The sequence below is a fragment of the Anopheles ziemanni genome, chromosome 3, assembly GCF_943734765.1.
Source record: "Anopheles ziemanni chromosome 3, idAnoZiCoDA_A2_x.2, whole genome shotgun sequence".
Taxonomy (NCBI): domain Eukaryota; kingdom Metazoa; phylum Arthropoda; class Insecta; order Diptera; family Culicidae; genus Anopheles; species Anopheles ziemanni.
The window spans coordinates 77,169,908-77,191,605 of NC_080706.1; the positions used below are offsets into that span (position 1 = coordinate 77,169,908).

The 21,698-nt window shown below is 43.3% G+C and overlaps 1 protein-coding gene across 1 annotated transcript in view; it reads right to left on the reverse strand.

Annotated features, from left to right (window-relative positions):
- Positions 1-241: 241 nt before the first annotated feature.
- LOC131288406 (uncharacterized) overlaps positions 242-21,698 on the reverse strand; it is a 61,013-nt gene continuing 39,556 nt past the window's right edge. Inside the window, exons 11-19 of the mRNA XM_058317538.1 lie at positions 7,366-7,466; positions 6,759-7,020; positions 5,453-5,521; positions 5,333-5,338; positions 4,434-4,514; positions 2,234-2,332; positions 607-798; positions 443-535; positions 242-370 (exon numbers count right to left, since the gene is read on the reverse strand). Coding sequence (XP_058173521.1) covers positions 242-370; positions 443-535; positions 607-798; positions 2,234-2,332; positions 4,434-4,514; positions 5,333-5,338; positions 5,453-5,521; positions 6,759-7,020; positions 7,366-7,466 — 1,032 coding nt within the window. The remainder of the gene's footprint in view (positions 371-442; positions 536-606; positions 799-2,233; positions 2,333-4,433; positions 4,515-5,332; positions 5,339-5,452; positions 5,522-6,758; positions 7,021-7,365; positions 7,467-21,698) is intronic.

Genomic DNA, 21,698 nt, shown 5'->3' on the forward strand with positions numbered 1-21,698 from the left:
TCGTAAGCAAGCGGTGACTGTTTCCCGAAGGCGGACGAGCGTGGGTTTTGGGGCGTGCGGTGCATGGTGGGGAGGCATGTGGGCAGAGTCAAAAAGGAGACAATCCAATGTCGGAAACGGAAGAAACGAAAACGCACGATACCGAGATCGTTCACTTCATCAGCTTATCAGCGGTAAGGTCGATCCCTTTTTCTGGTACTTCAGAATTATCCGGATCGCTAGCCGGCAGGGAAAGCAAATGCTATGCTTCTAAAAATATTAATGCTGTTGGTTTCGGCTCTAGGTTTGATTTCTTTGCTTCCACTACTAGAAAGGTGATGTCGTTTTTGTCGCGGCACGCGAAGCATTCCGCTATCAGTCGGGCGACGTCCTGCAAATGGGGACACGGGACGAGCCATGTTAGAAACAGGGTTGTTTTCTCTTTCGATCACACCTGACCCACCTGATGATGCATTCCTTCCACCTTGTTGCCGTCAACCTCCAATATCAGCTGGCCCACCTCCAGTCCACCGGCATCGTACGCTGCTCCGTGTTCCTATATTGGACATTACAGGAAGGCATTAGTAGCGGTTTCGAGCGACCTTTTCCCAAGCAAAATACACTTACGTGGATGTTGATGATGCGTGGCAGCGGATGCTTCGTGTTCGCACCGCCCTCGATGGCGATGCCGAGGATTGGCTTCGACTTTTTAACGGTTATATGAAGATTTCCTCTATGATCAGGTACTATATGTGGTGGTTGATCTTGATTCTGTTCCAGCGACGATCCGTTCTGGTCCAAAGGCAGGCGTTGCATTGACTAGGCGCGCGATGGGAAGGAAATAAAAAGTGGTAGGTTGAAGGAAAGACGATGCAAAGCACCAACGTACATCGAACAATTTCACCTTGTGCAAGTTTTTTGTTTGTGCCAAAGAGGGTTTTCAACAGGGAAGCCATACAGAAAAGGCCCTTAAGTGACAAGGAAGTTTCAGAAAAACAAACAATTCACCTTTCCTTGTCACTTGATCCCTTGTTCCACTTATTATCGAGTTTTAAAGGCGTTACAAATCGACGAAGTGTTTAGGATATTAGGGAAAGAAATAAGTCTTCCCTTTACAAGACGTTCCGTGCGTAGTATATGGTATCAAATTTATAAAACAAACAGTCACACATGGTCATAGCTAATACTATCATTCACTAGTAAATTACAACTGCTCGTAAGTACTAAAGTAAGCCATTGTTTACGATATGGAAAAACTTCAATTTAGACGGTAAAATCAAATGATTCAAATGGTGTCAAGATCACAATGAATCCTAAAGAAGATGCGCTAAAATTGGTTCTAAAAAAACGAACGAATATGCATGTTTTTCGTACAAACATATGGTAATAAGATAAGACGAAAATTACACACTGCTATATAAATGGCTCTGATTAAGCAAAAAGTGTAATCTAATGATTATTAAAGTATTTTTAATGGCAATGTTTGAGATATTTTAAGTTGCATTTGCTCTGTATGATTGCGTGCGTTTAGGAATTTTCTTTTAATTATTTTTAGGTGTTTTTGAAAAATGATCCAAAGTGACGCATAAAGTGTAGGTTTACGAATTTGCTGTCAATCGAAGGTTATGAAATGATACGAAGCAAATTGGCGAAAATGGGATCTAACTACTGCTACTTAACGAATCTATCAAGAGTCTACTTTCAGGCGCCATGTGAGTCTGTTTATGATTTACTTTTTTACTGTGTTATCATGTGTCATGTTCCAGTGTACTGTGTTTTCCTTGTTCAACCCTGTTGCTTTAGTAGAGCTGGATGGTGCAATCGAGAAGTCACAGTTTCACAACCTAAACTAACTGAACAATACACACATTCATAACAACGCTAGCATAACGCACGGATGATCCTGGGCGCAACACGAAGCAACACTTGCGCTAGAATGTTTTAACACGACAATGCCTTCAAACGGTGAACAAAACTTGTGCTGCTCTACGCAACGGGATAAGTTTTTAGTTTGTTCGATTTTCAATTGTGTGCTTTATGATCATTTTCTATTGTTGGGATGACTTGCTTTGGGTTGCATGTTTGGAAGAAAATATTTCACCCTTTGGCTAAACTTGTTTGTTATCCATCGGCAAGGATAACAGTTTGACCACGGGGGGTTTATTTTTTTTATTAGGTTTTTGGGATGTGAAGGGGGGTTAAAAAACACATAATTCGAACATATGAGGCACAGCACAGCACATAGATCATTTACCTGATGCCGTCTGACACCCGGATCGGTTCCTAACAGTGTCCCTCCCGCTCCGTCCTCATCATTCATATCAAAACTTCTAGACAACTTTATCGACAATTCCTAGAGCGTTGGAGCGCGTGCGTGTGTGGGTTGTGTTTAGTTTACCAGCAGAAGTGGGAAGGTTTCGAGAGTTTTTTTTGGTTTTTGTTTTGTTCGAACAGAACCAGTTTGGTTTCAAGTACGGGCAGAAGAAACATAGAAGAAGAAAAGAAAAGAAAGAATGGCACCCAAATGAAAAAATTTACTGTGTTTTAAATAACGATAACACGTCTCGACAATCACGACGGCGCTTTCCACCGCGAATGAAGCTAAATAAAAATGAATTAGAATCTCTCGCAAACAACATAGAACTCTGCCCCGACCTTAGCGCACTCGTGCGAGTGTTGCAGAATTTATAGAAATACAACGAAACACATAAACAAGTCAACGAACATACGGTCGAAAAACATACAAACATACCAACAAACACAACCGGTTGAATTAGCAATAAACCAACGGTCCATTCAACGAACTTAAGCAAGAGGCAGAGTATTACAATGGTTTTGGCAGAAAGAAAAATAAACGCATTAAAAACAGAAAGATAAAATGTGATAAAAAACAACGAGAAAGCTAACACAATAAAAAAAAAAAAAAAAATAGTCTACTCTTCAGAGCGCTTTCGTACAACATTACTCAACTGAAATGATTAGAAATGATACTTGCTAATAAAGCCACAACTGGTGGTTTCTTTGATGAAACTGATATAAAATGGATCGCATATTGTCTTACCGAATAGTTTACGGTAATTACGGAGGTAACTTGCGATAATTTAATGTCTGGGACTTTTGAAAGTACGATAATTTCAACTTTTCCCTCGATCACTCGACAGCTGATTGTTCTTTGTTTAATACTGTTTCAATACTGTTTATTGTTATACGTTCACGTTTGAAGTGATTATGTTTAGAGTGTGGCTTGTGTGGAGCAGATGAATGAACAAATTCATTATTTTACAATTATGTGTGTGTCAAGAGCTTTTCGTGACCCTACGCTCGCAGGGTTGCATTTCGAGTGGAAAATGTTCTGCGTCGTTCGTTTCAATCCTTGATACTAAGAGAAAGGTGCCCCATGCTTGTTGGAAGTGCGAAAAAGGGAACACTTGAATTCAAAATTGGTGGCAAGTGAAAGTGGGCTTTCAAAAAGGAGTTTTTAATAAAAATGGAATAAAAACAAACAAAAGGGGGCGATAAGAATTGTAATTATCAATTGTTTTGCTTTGTGAAAGTGTCCATTCATATAAATATCAGTTTGCACGCTTTGATACATACATAAGTGCCCTGTCATCACTGAAAATTCAATTTTATCCACATGTTGAGAACGAATGCTCTGTTTTGGTCTGCAAAATATTTGCTTGCGAGAATGTTGCCAAATATGTACATGCAGTGTGTTAATAGAGGCACAACTCTACCGAAAATAAACTATCTACTACACATGAAACTTTTAATAATTGAATTGCGCATTCCATTCACTACGGCCAAGAATGATAAAACAGTTCAAAGATGAAACAGCCATGAAAAAACGGGTTAATATTTTTAATGTTCTGTTTTGTTTGGTTATAATACCAGAGAAAACAAATGACAAAACAAAAATGGAATAACAAACGGATTGGTCTACAAACATAACTATAATGATGGTTTCGGTTGGTAGATCTGTATTCAAATTCACTGAAAATGTTTCATACTTATAAAAATGGACACAATTCTTGCTTCGTAATGCCGATTTGTTGGTGCATCTAAACAATGCTACCGTTGTGGTGTTAACATTTTGTTCGGTCAACCAAAATATGATCAACCACGGAAATGAAGATGTTTTCCAATGGTTTAAAAAAATATAGTTGATATACAAACAGGAATTGGTTGAAAAAAAAACATCAAATAAAGTTATACGAAAAGGAAAAAAAATATAATCAACAAAAAATTTAAAACTTGTTTTAAATACTAAAACATATGGAGCAATTATTTTGAACAGAGATATGAACAACGGCAAATTGAACTTTAATGTGCGACACGATAGAACGAAACTGTCGCGTTATTGAGTGGTACGGAAATCAAAGAAAGGCATGTTCAACGAACGAAACGAAAAGAAGAGCATTAGAAGAGGTAAAAATGTATTTGGTTGCACTTACGAGAGGTCTTCCCCAGTACCAAGATTTGACTCGTTGCGTTAAACCACCTAAATGTGATCGTATTCCATCTAAGTAGCTTCCCTGTAAGTTTGCGGGCGAATACGAATTAAAAACATCAAAATTCATCTTCGGGCATTATATAGAACAAACACCACGGCAAACGGGTGATGTGGCGATGTGGTAGCGATTCAGCGTGGTGGGGGGAAAATCAAGTGTGTGCTTTGTTTTTTGGAAATCCAAACGGTTTCCAGTGCAGTCGTGATGACACGCGTCGAAAAATGGCACATTTTGCCTAGTCCTATAGCTCGATCGCTTTTTCGTGGCGTGTAGAAACACGTGTGAGTGTGATTCGTCGATGCAGGAGTTCGTTTTCAGACCCGACTATCTCAGGGGAGGTTGAAATGTAATATTCACACCGAGCGTTTCGAGGGAGTTCTAATTTAACCTATGTAAATCAAACTATCAGGAACGAGAGCTATTTAGATTTGATTAACTTAGGTTGTGTACAAAGTATAAGGTGAAAGATTTGGAATACGTTTCTATATATTGCACTATGCTGAACACTAAACGCTAGCCTTGGCAAGCTTTCGGAAACTTTCTTATAACGAGCCTATGTTGATACTAATGTATTCAAAAAGTGGCTTAATTGTCTAATACCAAATTGTTGTTCAATTATTGTAACCTAGAGAATGAACTGGTGAAAATGAAGTCGACCGTTATACTAGCCGTAGGGTCTATACATTTGGAAGTACACTAAATTTGTTCAACTCTAGGAGATAACAAAACGTAAGACCACGATGAAAGGTTACGGCTGAGCACAGCTGAAACCACTATGAGGTGTGATGGCACGAATTTTGATCTGATTGTACACTAATCACGATCGTATTAGCGTTACTTACCTGATCCTTTGGTAACGCATCGGTAAAAGTACAAGCGTGTGAATATTTGAACGTTGTAGTAGTTATTAAAACTAACAAAAGATGTTTGATATGGGGAGGAGAACGCAATCTTCTACTTACCGAGTCGTAATCTGCCCTAGATAGCTGAGTCTCGCTTCCTCTCCTGGGTCGTGTCGGATCATTATAGTCCTGGCGAGGATCCAAATGGATGCAACATTTAGGGTTATAGCAGATCAAAAAAAAAAAAAGGAGAAGAACGTATGGGGAAACAGAAGCATTAGTATTGGTCAGCGAAAGCTGTATCCATCGGCAACAAGTGGTGTTCATGTGTGTGAACGAAAAACCAAAATCGAAAAGTACACGCGAGTGACGCACAGGAAAACCGTACCGAACGCAAAATGAAACCGATAAAAAAGTTGATAATGGTGGGTGAAGGTAGTTCTCTCCGTGATGGTGATGAAAACTCGGTGGCTTTAACAGTATGAAAAGGTGTCAGTTCAGGTGGTGATAGAACGGCAAAATGGAGATTCGTTCGGAAGAAAACACGACGGCAAGACACCACGTGTCGTTTTTGTGTTGTTACTGTTTTTGTCTGGTGTGTGTTTTCGAGGTGGTGTTCTTGTGTCGGTGTGTTATATGTGGGGTTTTATGCTGTTCAAATTCTCCTCGGTGGAGAAAGATTGTAAGACTATTTCGCTATTCTATTTAACAACACTTTTAATGAACGGTTTAACCATGATATTCTATATTCTATAATTTGTTTATAGAAAGGGCATACATATTAAGGTGCGAAACGATTAACTGATAGTTTGATTGTCTCGTTTCCACTCTTAAATATGGGAGCGTTTTTTTGGAAAGCAAACCCTTTTTCCTCACAGCGTTATGGAGAAGGTACTGGAAATGGGAGCAACATTAGTTACGATTTTGGTATTGTTTCATCACAAACTCACATTAAAGTTTATAGGACTAGCGTGGTACTGCTACGACATGAAACTCTACACGATAGCTACACAACGTAAAGCTGTTTGGGGTTTGAATTCATCGCAAACGGTTCAATCGCACACACACACTCACATCACGAATAAGAACCAGCTAGCTCTAAACATGGGAACACATTTTCCTTGAGGTGGAAATAATTTTATAAAATAATAAACAAACTCAAAATTAGTGACGTAGTGTGGACGCAGTAGAAAACGATGAATTTGAAAAAAAAACAAAATAGCATAGATAAAAAGTCGGTATAAATATGTAAAGAAAATAGGAAACTGGTTAGGAACATAAAAAAGAATGTAAAAGTAAATTAGAAAGTATAAACCAACCAAATATAAATGTAAATGAAGTTTAGTGCCCGAGGGATGAACGAGAAACGAAGATCGAAACGAAAACATAAAAACAAGCTGACAAATAATGCAATCAAAACAATCACCTTATTCTTTAACTGTTTTACGACGTCGCTAGACGAGGAGGAGATTTTGTGGCGGTTCAGGTGATGCAAGCCACCGACGCCACCGACGCCGCCGACGCCGAGGGCCGCCGATGGGCCGCCGGCAAAGTTCAGACGGTTGGGCGTGACCGTGAGGGGATTATGCGGAATGTCGGCCAACGATGCGTTCAAGTGGCGGGACGTGGCGTGTTGGTGAAGGATCGGTCCTGCTGACATGGGCCGATACGGTAGCGGTGCTGGCGGCCTGGCGGCGCACATTTCGGCCCGATCGGCGGGAACGGATTGTTAAATGCGACGTTAAGCCACGAACCCCCCGCGCCCGCGGCACAGGGTGGTTTTCATAAGTTCAAGTAACGATTTAATGAAAACAACCAAAACAGGGTACAATAAAAGAACAAAAGGATAAGCACACACAAACGCACATTTCCACAAACACACCCAAACATACACACACACATAAAATAAAACAATAAAATGTTCAAGAAAAAGAGAAAATTAAACAGGAGAATAGATAAGAAAAAAAAGAACATTAAGTAAACCATCCTTCCGATCCTTCGGCGAACTAGAGAGAGGCTAGAGCAACAAGTACCGATTGCGGATGTCCGGCATCGTCGATGCCAGTCCGAGGCCGGCATCTTCCGCGGGACTGCGACCGGTCGCTTCTATTACTTCCAGATCCGTTTCAGACACCTGGAAAAGTGGGGCGATTGGTTGGGTTGTCGGTGACTATGGGTCGTTCTGATCCTTTCATTGTAATTGTTTGCTACTTTGTTGCTGTTGTTTTAGTTGGGTTTAGTTTACTTGCTTTGATTACGGTTAAGTTAATAGTTTAGCTAAAAAGTGTTCGATCTGCTAGATACGAATGGGATAGCAAAGATGAGAGATGCACAACTACAGGCAATACTACAAGGCGGGCGTGGGTGTTCGTGTGGGTGTGTGACGACGAGTGCAGTGCTACTGCCCTCCGCATGTCAGCATCCTTTTGCTTTTAATCGACAATCGAATCCGAAGTCGAAATGGAAGAGAATAGAATGAAACACGAGTGTTACCTACACAGGGTGGTGCGTCAACCTGCCCAACGCGCCGACTATCTACACAGCGTAAGTAACAGTGCTACAGGGTACGGCGAATCACTAAACTACTACTTTACATACGGCGCAGGCAACGCGTACGCGTCAGCACAGCGAGCGTTCGTTAGTGGTGGGAAAAAAATCGATCACTAAACACTAGAGCAGCACTACATCGATCTAACTAATCCGCAGCAGAAGGGAAACAGGCAAACCATACAGATACAGAGGAAAGTACGTACGAGAAAGATAGCGTAAGAAAACGAAAGTGAAATGAGTAAACATACAACTGAAATACGGTAAGTGTACAGCGGATCACACAACGGTTAGCACATTGGAGAATGTTCAGAGTCTACGAGGATACTACCAAGCAGGCGGTGATGTATCGGATGTGTTTTGTTGCTTCGTTTGCTACCATTTATGATGCGATAAACCGATTAAACAGCTCGTTCTTCTTGGGATGTTCATTGTTTTACAAACAACCCAAGCAATGTTTCCAAATTCTTAAAAAAACAGCCTTACTCCCTACATTTTCAGCAGGGCCAGTGGAAGTCGCTCAGTTTTATAAATTGCAGCATACAGCATTGTCTACAAACTACTTCTTAATGTTTCTAACTGATAGTAATATTTATTGACTTCAAGTATGTTAATTGTTCACACTTTCTTAGTTTATCTTGAGGCCCAGTTGTGATTTAAATACGTATTCTCATAACTTTTGCAAAATAATGAAAAATGTATTCTGCATTATACTGTTTGTCACACCAAGCGTTACGAAAAATGAGTTTTGGGAAATTAATTTCATGTTCGTAGTAAGTTTTTATAAGTTTTTTTTCCAAATAAAGATTTTGAGTATCAATATTCCTTTTCGTTGGCAAACCTTACTTTCGTTCCCAAGTTTTCCTTAACATATCCGTTTTTGGGTGTATTTATTAACACAATGTGATGGTTTTAAAAGTAGTTGGTATATCATAGAGTTAGAAGAATAGAAGGCAGCCTCATTTATCCATACTAGAGTTGAATAAGCATCTGGATCTGAATCATGAATCTGTGATTCCAGAGAGATTTGCCAAAGATTTTTCTTTGTTCTGGTTCGCTTGATTCCATACGCAACAAAGAACCATGATGATTCATTAAAGATTCATGAATGTCCCCATAAGATTCAAACTCAACTCCAAACTGTATCTTTTCCAATTGACGCCAACAAATTCGCTAGTGTTTTAAAAAATTCGATGTTCTTGACATTAAATGTTATCGAAATGATTCTTATATATATTTGTTCACAAAATAACAGCTCATCTTCGGTACGGTTAAGAGTACGATTACGAATCATAATATCACTGTAAAAGTTTTATTGACCTATTGTGCCTAAAATGTTATTTTGAGAGATTTCTAGGTCGTGATCGGAAGCTATGGTTGAAGAACAACTTGGTCTGTAAGTTCACGGAATCAACATGTATTTTATGTGTCGGAAATCACATCTATGTCATGTTGTGACAAATACGATGCCATACTGGGGTTTTGTTGGTCTATCATTAGGTAAACATGTGGGCATTATTGTTTTAAAAATCCCCAATTCCTCCAATGAACAACTGTCGAACAAGACGCAATATGCGTTGTCATCCGGAGCGGTTTTCATTATCGGCAGCCTGAGCCACTATCAAAAAATCAACCATGGATGGTGTCATCAGCCTCAACCGTACAAGGCCACCCTGGTCACCATCCCAGCAGGTTAAACATGCAACCGAAGGCGTGGGAGGGGCGGAAGCATTTATTTTTTTCCCCGACACACACTTTGCTGCATTTGCTTTGTTTCGTTGCGGCGAAGTCGGCCATGTCGGTGTTGGGATGGCGCGATAAGACATCTTCGCGTCAGTGCAGAGAGGAGACTGGGTGTCTTGATGATAAGTTGTTTCGACCGCCTGTGGTCAACGCGGTAGGGACTTGTTCGAACAAGATCCGTGGCTCATCATAGAGGGAAGGCTGTTTGCCATGAGCGATCCAGCGACCATCGGCACAATGGCTTCCGAGCAGGAGAGCGCACTTCGGCGCGAGATTAGTCATAATCCTTCCATAAATAATCGCTCAGCAAATATGAGATTGCACGGCGTGCAATGGTGCAGCCGACAGTGCAACACGTTGACCATGGGCTTTGATAGTGTAATTTATGGCCAGATATAGGAACGCCTCCGTACACATGCTGTTACACACAGGGCAGTGCGTTTGTGTGTGGTTGGACCGAGTTCTATCGTTTCCGATTTTGCTTCTTCAAAATAATCGATATTGAAGTGAGAAGATAATACTGTACAAATGTTTTCTCCGACAAATGAACCGAATAATCAGTCTTGATTTCGAACAACTGTAACTTCTGTGAGTCATTAATAGGAATATAATAAATGAAAATAAAGGAAACCTATTTTGAGTAAAATGCATTTCTTTTTTTCTTATTTTAAACAAATATGATTGTCGTTCCTACACGAAATCACATCAAAACGTTTTAACATTTTTAAATGAGTGAATCTTAGTGTTTGTGTCTATATGAAGCCACTTTTGTCAGTCCTTGATAAATCGTTTTAAAACAAGATATAAAGAAAACTACGATAAGAAACTGAAATTTTAACGTAATATGTATACAAATTGACAAAGAGGAAATAATAAATCAAAACAAAAGGAATATGGGAAAAATTCGACCATTCTTTATTTAATTGTCGCACAATTATTTTGATGTTTCGGAATTGTGTAAGTTTCCGTAAATTAATAGTTTCCGTGTTATTTTATCACCGAAAACATAAAATGAGTATATGGGTTTTCTTTTTCGTACTGTTAAGAAGTAAAAATGTTTTTATTGATAGAAGATGCTAAATACCAGTACGCTGTACGGATGATAAATTTGATAGATGGGCTATTTGGCTTTATTTAAAAGTAGTTCTGCAAAAGTTACACTCTAAAACTTTACAATACCAACGTCACGGTTTTGTTTTCCGCCATTCAGTGGGTCCACCATTTTGTTTCGCGGGCGAACCATTTTTCGTTGAATAAAAAACCACACAAATCCCATTCTTTCAACCCTCTCCAAATCTACCGGAGAAAGAACGAGCAAAACCAAAAAAACCTCCCTGCTCAGTAAAAACCGAGCACCAATCCGAGGAGGCTTCTCCAATCGAGCTCGAGTGGTGTGTCGTTGTTTTTTTCGTTTCCACACGTTTTCCACATTGTTCCACCTCGAAAGGGGAGTGTTCTTTGATGCGATTGAAAGCGATTTTTTATGTTTACGCTTACGCAATCGTCCAATACGCATCGGGATCCGTGCTTTGTACCGCGTGTGCGTGCTTGTGTACCTTGTGGGTATATAAAGCTAAAAAATACAGCATCCCTTCACCCTCCATTCTAACATTCCCCTCTTCAGTCCATTCGATGCTTTCGATTTTCGTTGTGCGTCGTCCTCCGGACTCAAGGCAAGCTGTGGCTTTTATGTATAAAAAGTAAAACAAGATTTCCGACCCTCCGTTTTTCCATCATCGCCAGTGCGCCACGGAGGGCGCACACACAGCCGCGCCGGGAAAGCGGACCGGAGTTTCGTTTGCTGGCCGTAGCCAAGGTGGAGGGGTACGTGAAACGGAGGATAAATAAATAGGATGACGGCAACAACTGCCCTAGGGGACGAGTTTTTCGCTCCCACTTCAAGCGTGGCGCACTAACACACATGCACACCGAACGCGTTTTACTTGTTTGTGTCGTTGCGCTTCCCTTGCGTTGGGTTATTTTTTCTTCTCCCCCCTTCTCTGGGGGATTTCCCGTTTTCCGGTGGTCGTGGTTTCGGCTTATTTTTTCTTCGGTTCCGTATCCCTCCAAAAACTCAACGCCATTTCCATCATTTCCGGACTCGTTTGGTGTGTGCGTGTGCCGGGCTCCAAAACCATTCTCCCTTGCCGTCGTAATGTTAGTAATGGCATCTTGTTTTGGGGGAGCTTTTTTTAGCTCGAACCAGCAAAACGATAGAAAATGGCGCCACTCGATGGAACAGAGATTTTGATTCATCCCCCAACAGTAATAGCAACAACACAAATGTAGACATTAGGCCACGATGAAATGAAAGAAAGAAGTGATTTTGGTTTTTCTGCGCGTGGTTGCGTTTTTGTGCCAATGTTCGTCTGTATTTTACGCATCGATGGTTTCCCGTCGAGTATTCGCAAATGTTTACGTTGTCCTTCTGCTAGCACGGCGCTGTCACCACCATTTTACCGGGTACTGGTTTTTCCGTTTCGGATAACCGAATTGAATGACGTGTTGCCATGGCGACGCCTGGGACGATGATGGCAAAAAAAATGCACGCAACGCCTGGATCACTATGGGAAAAAAATTATCTAAATTCTCTTAAGCTACTTTTAGGAAAGCCCCTTTTTTATTCAGTCGAAATTAATTCACATAAAACTTTGTTCTCTTTTCATACATAGTTTTTCGTTTTAGTACATTTAATTATCATTCATGCTTAAGCAAAATGAACTTTTTAAAGAAAAGACATCAAAGAAAACCATTTGTTTTTTGACTCCAGAAGTTTACGGCTTTACAACTTTCAGGTAGGTGGCCCCTCTTTTATTTTAACAAAATTAGTTGGCCCTTTGTTCTCTTGGTTTTTTGGATAATTTTAAAATAAGTTTTTCTAAACGTCAATTTTATTAGCGTCAAAGTTGATTACATTAAACACGAAAACAGTAGAACCAAGGATAGCAAGATAGTTATAGTTAAACTTTTATTGCTATAACAATTTTATTTTATAGGAGTCTTGCTAAGAGGTTTTTAGTGCATTTGACCTCCTTTGATAAATTAAATTCAATTTTAAATAATTTGATAATATCTGTACACACATATCTTTTAACACATAATCCTAGATCATAGTGCACGCTAGCAAAACGAACATCTCATGTCATTTTCCTTCCTTCCTGCCCATCGCGGAAAGCGAAATGTGGGGGACGAAAAGGATACACTTTTTCTCTCCAACGTTATTCGTCCGAATATCTAAATAAATTCCCCGGGCTTACATAGGTTCAACTAAGCTCTGGCGTCCAAATCCATCCACTATCTTTGGCCAAGGATTTATCATGGCTGCTTTTTTGTTGTCGTTTTGGCTCCCTTTAGCTTATAGTACGAACAAATACCCACATCATTTCTTTTTGGACGCATGGTTGCATGCAGCACGTGCAGCGAAGAAAGTAAAAAGTCCTGAGGGAGTGTTCCCACTGGCGAAAACTCTATCCATTTCCATCAGACGCTTTCCCTGTACGTTAAAGGGCCGAATTGTGTGGGTGGAGAGCCATTGTGTGCTGTTGGGGGTGGATGAACAGGATTTTTTTCCCAAAACTTTTTTTCCCTCGTACACAATTTTCTCGATGAAAATATCGATATGTGTTGCAGTTGTTTGCCTTTCTCTTGTGTCTTTTCTCACTTCTTTTCCTTTTTATCTCCCTTGCTCCACACTATATTTGCGCTTACTCTATCCCGGTTACTCGCACATTTTGTTTGCATTTTGCTATGTAACACTCTCTTACCCTGTGTTTCCTGTAATGCTATCTGCTGTATTTAATCGGTTTTGATTACCATTTTGATAGAACCGTACACACAGGGCGTCCTCAGCAAAGCCTACCACGGAGCAGTCCCCGAGCGATGGGACAAAATTATGAATGTAAATAATGAATTCGAGTTCGGGCGCCCTGGCGGCAAGCCATAAGTGCCGGCCATTACTGTGGCGCTGGAAAGTGGTCACCATAAATGGCCACTCCGCTTCCATCTGGCCACACTTCCACAGCGCGCGCTAGAAGTGGTCATCGTTTGAAACATGATTCCACTCGATACGGAGCTCACAATTGGGCTCGTTGCGATGGTGGTGTTGTTTTAACGGGCTGACAAAACAGAAATATTTATTTTCATTAATTTGTCCCCGCGCCAGCGGCTCCGGGCCGATCGGTGGATGACGGTGCAGCCTGGACCGTGCATCGTTAAAGTGCATTTTAAAAGCAATTAAAGCCGAGCCTTCGGTACCGGTGGCAGGGAGCTGTCGGTGTTAGGTTGGAACCAAATTACACAATCTAATGATACAACCCCGACCGGTTCCAGTTAGAGACCGGAAAATCTACATATCAATGGAAGCGCACTGGAAATTCCAAAGAGTGGTAATAGGGAAAATCTTTGTTAAAAAACCATTAACGGAAAACCAAACCACAATTTCGGTTTCGATAAATTTTGTTACAATAAATAAAATCCACGAAGGACAACTATGACTTGAAATTGATGAAAAGTGCGATACAAAGAAGTAGATTTGTGGAGTAAATTCAAAAATTTGATCGTGTAGAATACTAAAATAAAAGTGTGTTTAAAAAACCAAAACTTTCATTAAACAAATAATATTTTACTCATATCGGAAACATTTACTAAATGTTTCAGTTCACTTGAACATTTATTTTTCGTTTTTCTACCAATGTTCAGTTATCGTATGTATATTAGATTGATGTGTTGGTAGTTATATGATGATGACATCATTTAAAAAATGTTAATTCAGAATTTGCAGAACACGTCAAAGAAATGAAAGGCTTTACTTTCATTAAATTTATGGGTATAGTAAAAATAAGAATGAGAGTTTTTCACACACGTAATAAAATTTTAACTGAATAATATTCGAACACTGCTGCATGTACTAAAAACATTTCTTGAACAAAATAGGTATTAGTCGATTTTAAGTACTTATACCTTTAGGAAAAAGACTTACCAAATATTTCTTGATATTTGAGTCTGTAGTAATAATAGTTTATGAAACAGTGTAAAATACTAAGGTATATTTATCGGAGTACTTGATATATTTAACAGCAAGAATAAACCGGATCATAGATTTTCAATATGAAACAAATGTAGAGAAAATAGTGACACTGTTACAGAAAATGAATTCAGAAATTCAATTCAGAAAATACAGAAAATGTAACTTCAATTTGAAACATGCAAATCGACTCTAAGTAATAATGTGGGTTGAAAACAGTCCGTTTTGAGAGACTTTGAAAAGGCCTAAGAATGCCTAATGCATCATTAATGAAAGTCGCTTTCTAAAATGGTGTTTTGTAACCCCTTACGAAACGCCGGAGAAAGTTGCCATTGGTAAGGAACCATTTTTAAGAACTGTAGACACTATTAACGGGTTTGCTGGGAAAGGGTACCGGAGCGGGTAATCCATCCAGCACTCGCACACACGCTCACTTTCCCTTTCGACCATTCGGGGGAGGAAAAAGCGAACGAATAGAACGAACAAAAACGGAAAAAAGTATTCCAGGGAAGCGTAAACACACAGAGAAAAATCAATTTTCCTTCTGACCTTAGCGACGGCGTTCTTCTCGGCCCAAGCCGAAGATTTCCCATCTCGCCCTGGCCCGTCTTGAAGCTGTTCGCCACTTCCGAAATCTACCTCCCTCGGGCGGCCCTTCTCTTCTTCCCATCGTTAACCTTTAGTCCTTCTCGCTCGTACGCACACGCACACGCACACCCTAGCCGATCATCGGGCCCTTTTGGGCTGACCGGGAGGGAGATGGTTGAGCTGATTGAAACGGCCGTCCCTTTCCAGCCCCGCCGCCAGTCGATGACTACCCCTAGGGATGTCGCTGGTTTGTATGGCAGGTTCCAAAAAATCTCGGATCAGTTTTTAAATCGCTACCGTCGAGTAAAGTGGTGTGACTCCGAGCGGAGCGAACGGCATCGACGGGAAAAACGACGGTCGTCCGGAAGGCAATCAAGCGACAGTTTCAACAACATAACACCGCATAGAGACAATCAGGAAACGTGGAGAAGTTACGCTTTTTGTTGGTTAAGTGAGAATATTCCTCAAGCGAAGTGGCCGAAAAGTGAACCGATTGAGACGTTATTAATTTGGTGGCAATTGAAGCAAATTTACAAACAAAAAACAAAACAAACCTAACCGCTCGACATACGATACAAGTGTGGTGGAAATTATTTATATCCTGCCCTTTGGGCGAGGAATAAAGAGTCAAACAAAACGGATAACGTTTCGTCGGAAGCAACGGAAAGAAATGCTGTAGCGTTCTGGGACGATCGAGTCACAAGAAAAATACATTGAACATCGCAGCTGGATCCTGCATTTGCATCGAAATCAGATCAGGTAAGATGGCGTATTTAACCTTCGAAAGGTATTGGGCAGTAACCAGCTGAAACCCTCTGGAGGACACACCACAAATCCCTTCGCAGTGCAAAAAAAAGGGAGAAAGTAACAACCATAAAAAAGTACTTTTACTATTACTACTTCCATTCCGAAGGCGAAAGCCGATTGACCCAGTTACGCCTTCCCCCGGGGGTATGTGGGTATTGAAAAATTTCACCATCCATCCATTTATCCATCCCTTCGGCCGAAGGACAACTCTTTTGTGCTTCGGCGGAGGCAAGTTTTACAGCCACCAGACACTCCTCTTGGGCTGCTAGGGATTTTACGGCCGGAATGGAATTGACTTTTTCCAAAGGGCATTTTCTTAGGTAGAGCGTTTGGGACCTTGTGGGCTGAGGTCACCCGTTTCTCGACACATTTGCATCTCGATGCGTGCGTGAGGGCGGGCGTAACGAATCGGAGCGTCGAAGTGTCTGAAAGTCAGGCCCAGGCCTAGAGCTTCCTTGAATTGTCCTGGTTTCAGCCTCGGGACCGGCATCCTTTCGTCCGATGCGGGGATTTTCTTCTACCCCGGAATATCTGGATAAATGTACGGTTCACCGAAGGGTATGAACTGTGCGTAAAGATCTCAATTGTCGCACGATCGTGCTCGGGAAAAGTGCCGTAAAAAAAAGGGAAAATATTGTGGGACCTTAGCAGGCGAAGGCGGTGGGAAAGTTTTTCGACAAACTTTTTCACTTTCCCTACGTACGCCACCCCGATCGGTTTTGTTGTTCTTGTGTCCGCCGCCTTTCGAGCACATCTTTCGCCCGCGGGTGCATTTACCCTTTTTGGCAATGGAATCATAATAAGGGGGTACGAAGATCGTGTCGGTGTCGATCCGGTGCCCCTTCGGGTCGGGTCGTAAAGTCGTCAGATTGTTTTATGGGCCGCGAGAAAATGGTCCGGACCGGGGGGGGGAGGAGGGCTTGGGTTTTTGTTTGGGAGTGACTGCCACGAATTGCTCCCTGGGCGGTTCATGGGGGAAAGATGAATCACGGTTCGGTGCGTGCTTTTCCGTACTATTATTCTTCCTTGTTTTTAATTTTTATTTGTACTCTTGAGACAAACTATTTTCGTATTTGTAGAAAAAATGTTTTCAAACCTTTTGCAATTTCTTCTTATTCAAATCCCACTTAATAGGGTGTTATTCGTATATGATCTTAATGCATCTCTTTATAAAACTTGTGATACATTTTATCTTCATGCATTTGTAACAAACCGATTTGTGATTCTGCTTTTGACACCATAAAGCAGAAAAGTAGAAAGATAGGGAAGTTTTTTTTGTTTTATATTATTCTATATTCTGATCTGCTACAAAACTTCGTTTTACACGAAACATGGAATAGAAATATTCTGCTTCCCTTGCCTGGAAACCCAACAAAAAAACTAGCCAATCCGCCGCACAATCAAACGATTTAATCCACCACCAATTCCTCCCAACCTGGAGCCATTTTCCTACCGACGATAATGGCGTCCCAAAGTAGGGGGAAAAAAAGTAAAACAACAACCCGAAACCGACAACGAAACCTTCACTCATCTCGGTATATAATCGTTATGTACTAACTACACCCCGGGTTCCGGGGGTATAAATACAGTAAAAAAGCCTCCTCGAGAGGCCAAGAGAACGACGACAAGACGACGACGGGCCCGACAAGCACAAATACAAAACAAAAAAAAAACGCATGTCAGCGTCGGAAGGAAAAATGATGCTGGATTACAATGAGCCAGGGGGAGGATATATTAAAGTGCGGAAGAGGAAGAAAGAAAAACCGAAAAAAGTCCAACCAAACGACGCCGTACTTATTTCGCTTGCTAGTGGTATCGATTTTCCACAACTCCACACCGTTTTGGGGCAGAGGGAAAATCTGCAAAATTCGTATCCATTTCAGGAGGAAAGAAAAAATCCCCCAACAAAAAAAAGCGGCGGTCAAAAACAACGCTTGTACGCTTTTCGTTCGGGAAAGAACGCGCACCGAAAGGGAGTGCGAAGTTTTGGGGTTCTAGTTTTCCCAGTTGCTGTGTACACACAGCATCCACTCCAGGGTCGTGTCGGCATTAACGAGGCGAGACACACCAACGCAGATGGCGGGTAGAAGGGAACGAAGGGCGGAAGAAGAACAAGCGGGGCCTCTCTCTCAAGAAGGGCCCAACGCAAGATATAGGCCTCCCCCAGCGGAGCAAATAAAAAGCACGATAAAAATAAAAATAATCACCAGCATGACAGCAATGGCCGGATGCTGTCGGGAAGGGGGGGAGAGGCAACCGGAGGCCCCGAAAGGGTGGCACAGGACCGGAGGAAGGTTGCGTTGCCGAAGTCGGATTGCTTCCTTGTTGTGTGGTGGCTACGGGGGTTTTCCCTTTCGATTCTCTTTAGATGGGTTTTTTTCCCTCCCCGGGCCGGGTTCTTTCCCAGACGAGGCATTTAATTTTCGGGGGTGGTTTTAGCTACACACGAGAGGGCGTACAGCACACGATTGCGTCTGCGTGTGTGTGTGTTTGTATGTTTTCTCGCAGCACACTTATGTGCGAATACATTCACCCGGTGGGTGAAAGTGCGGCGGAAGGAAGGAGAAAACCAGTATCGTCCTGTTTACTTCCGCACACGCCGTCACTCGAAGGGGAAGACTTCTAATGGGCTTTGCATTTGGGTTCGGTCACTATCCATTCACAATCATCTCCCCTCGGGTGAGGGAGAGGAAACGGGGGAAAAAACAACCCGAGGAAATATAAGGGAAATAAAGTATGGCGTGTGTTTTATTGATGGCTTCTTTGGCAATGTTTTTCAAAACGGTCGTTTTCGGTTGTTCTATTTCGCAGAATGCAGAACTTCGATACAGTGATGTCTACACCAACGGGACCAACGACGGCTAATGCGGCGGCAGTACTGCCACAACCGTTGGATCAGCAGCAGTCGACGAATACAGCCAACTGGTTCGATCTATCGATCAAATCGGAACCGCTCGACTATCACCAGCACCAGCTGCACCCTCACCATCATCATAGCCTGCACCATCTTTCGAACCACCATCATCACCATCATCACCTGCACGGTTCCCACACGGTTATGCAGCAGACGGATACACCGCTGTCCAGCGGACACGGTCACGACCATTCGAGCCCAACGTCACCGCAGAGTGTGGACAGTATGGACTCGCTGAGTGGCAAGAGTGGCTTCTTCGAGTCGAAGGCGGGCGCTAACCTGATGTCCGGCTATAATCCGCTCGGGTTTAATCCACTGACGCCACCGGGATATTCGGGGCTGCTGGTACCACCGAGTCAGCAGCAGCAGCAGCAGCAACAACAGGGTCCACCCACCCAGACCAGGTTGTCCACGCCGAACAGGGGCTTCGGTAAGGTGGACTCGGTGTACACGACCAATCCGACGCTCACGCCAACGCATACGCCACCGATGGACGTGACACCACCGAAGTCACCGAAGGAGGCGAACGAAACGCCCGTGAAGGAGGGCGACGAACAGCACGGAGCGTCGGACTGCGAGGACGTGTCGTACGATGGGAGTGAAGATGAGGATGGGATCCGCAAGCCGAAGGTGAACTCGCACGGGCAGGTGAAGAAGTTCAAATGTAAGCAGTGCGACTTTGTCGCCGTAACGAAGCTGAATTTCTGGGAGCACACGCGCAACCACATCAAGCCGGAAAAGATGCTGACCTGCCCGAAGTGCCCGTTCGTGACGGAGTACAAGCACCACCTGGAGTACCATCTGCGCAACCACCAGCGCTCGAAGCCGTTCCAGTGTCCGAAGTGTAGCTACAGCTGCGTCAACAAGTCGATGCTGAACTCGCACATGAAGTCGCACTCGAACGTGTTCCAGTACCGGTGTGCCGACTGTAACTACGCCACCAAGTACTGTCACTCGCTCAAGCTGCATCTGCGCAAGTACGCCCACAAGCCGGACGTGGTGCTCAACCTGGACGGTACACCGAACCCGCTGCCCATCATCGATGTTTACGGCACTCGGCGAGGTCCGAAGGCGAAACCTCAGAAGACTGCCGAGCAGAAGCTCCAGATGAAGCTGGAGTTAGCCGAGAAGCGATCCCAGCAGCAGCAGCAACAGCAGCGAGATCAGCAACAACACCACCTCGATCAGACTCCACTGACACCACAGAACCACCAGGGAGGAGGAGTACAGCCACCGTTTACACCACCGGGAGGTCAACCCTCGAACGGGCTGATGCGCAACCTCTTTCCCCATCAGCTGTTCCCGAACCCGCTGGCGCACATGTTTAAGAATGCGGCCGCCAATGGCAATCTGCCCCTGTTCCCGTACCTGAACCTCAACTTCCAGATGTTTGCCGACCAGCAGGCCAACATGATCGGGCAGCTCTCACCGACGCACTTCCAGCAGAGCCTGATGGGCCAGCTAGCCGGTGGTGATAAGCTGAACAACAACAACAACAACAACAACCATAGTTCCAGCTCCGAGGACAACGATCTGTCGGTGAAGACCAGCTCGAGCAATGGTAGCACCTCCCTGGGCGAGGAACTCCTGAAGCAAATAACGGCCGCTGCGGCCGACAGTTCCGCGTCGGTGATGGCGAACGGAACGTCATGCTTTGATCAAACCGGTCCGGACAGTGAGCCGGATGCGAGTAGCAACGGTGAGTGCCCGACGCTGTACGACGACGGTTACCCTCAGACCACGCCAGTTGCCAACCCGCAGACACCTTCGACTGGTGGTGTCGCTGGAGGTAAATCTGAACGGAGTCGTCGCAAGGGACGCGCCTTCAAGTTGGCTCAACTCAGTGCCCTTACTTCCGCCGGATCGAACGACATGGATACGCAGTACGAGGACGAGGATGTACCGGCCAAGGAGGACCCACCGCCAGCTCCAACGTCCGTCACCTGCTCGCAGGGCGCACCCTCCAAAGAGGACGGCTCCCGACAGCAGAGTGCAACGACGGCGAAACCGACCGGTACCTCAGCCGTCGGCCAGCAGCAGCGTTCCCTCGAGTGCAAGTACTGTGATATCGCGTTCCGGGATGATGTCCTCTACACCATCCACATGGGCTACCACGGGTACGACGATGTGTTCAAGTGCAACATGTGCGGCGAGAAGAGCGAGGATCGAATCGGGTTCTTCCTGCACATCGCCCGCAAGGCGCACTGATATGCTGGTCGGTCTCTTAGCTCACGCCACCGGCAGTTTATCAATCTTTTTGTAAATAGGTACCCGATGGTGACGATTTCAAAGCAAATCAAAATTTCTATGGTGGCGTAACGAAATCGAATGCCACGGGGAGTCACGACAGCTTACCAACTAAGTATTTATTTTTTCCATCAAGGCGTGGACACAAAACTACGGTGAAAAGTTTTGTCGCCTCGACCCGCAATCGGTGTTTATCAGCTACCTCTGATTTGAGTATATCCTGTACTTGAAGCCAAACGCTAGTCGCACAAACCGGGGAGGTGGTGCGTTGAGGTTATGTAGGACAAGTTTAACACAATCCAAAGACTGAGCAAAATGTAAGGGGACATCTCACTACCGAGGAGATCCTCGACTCAGGACTAAGTTACTCGCCAGGAGTTATCGTTATCGTGTAGGGGAGTTATCTCTAGCGGTTTAGTGTGTAGGATTAGAGAAGCGAAGGAGCATCCCTTTCAATGGAGCCAAAAGAAAGCAAAACGAGCAAACGGAATCAAAGA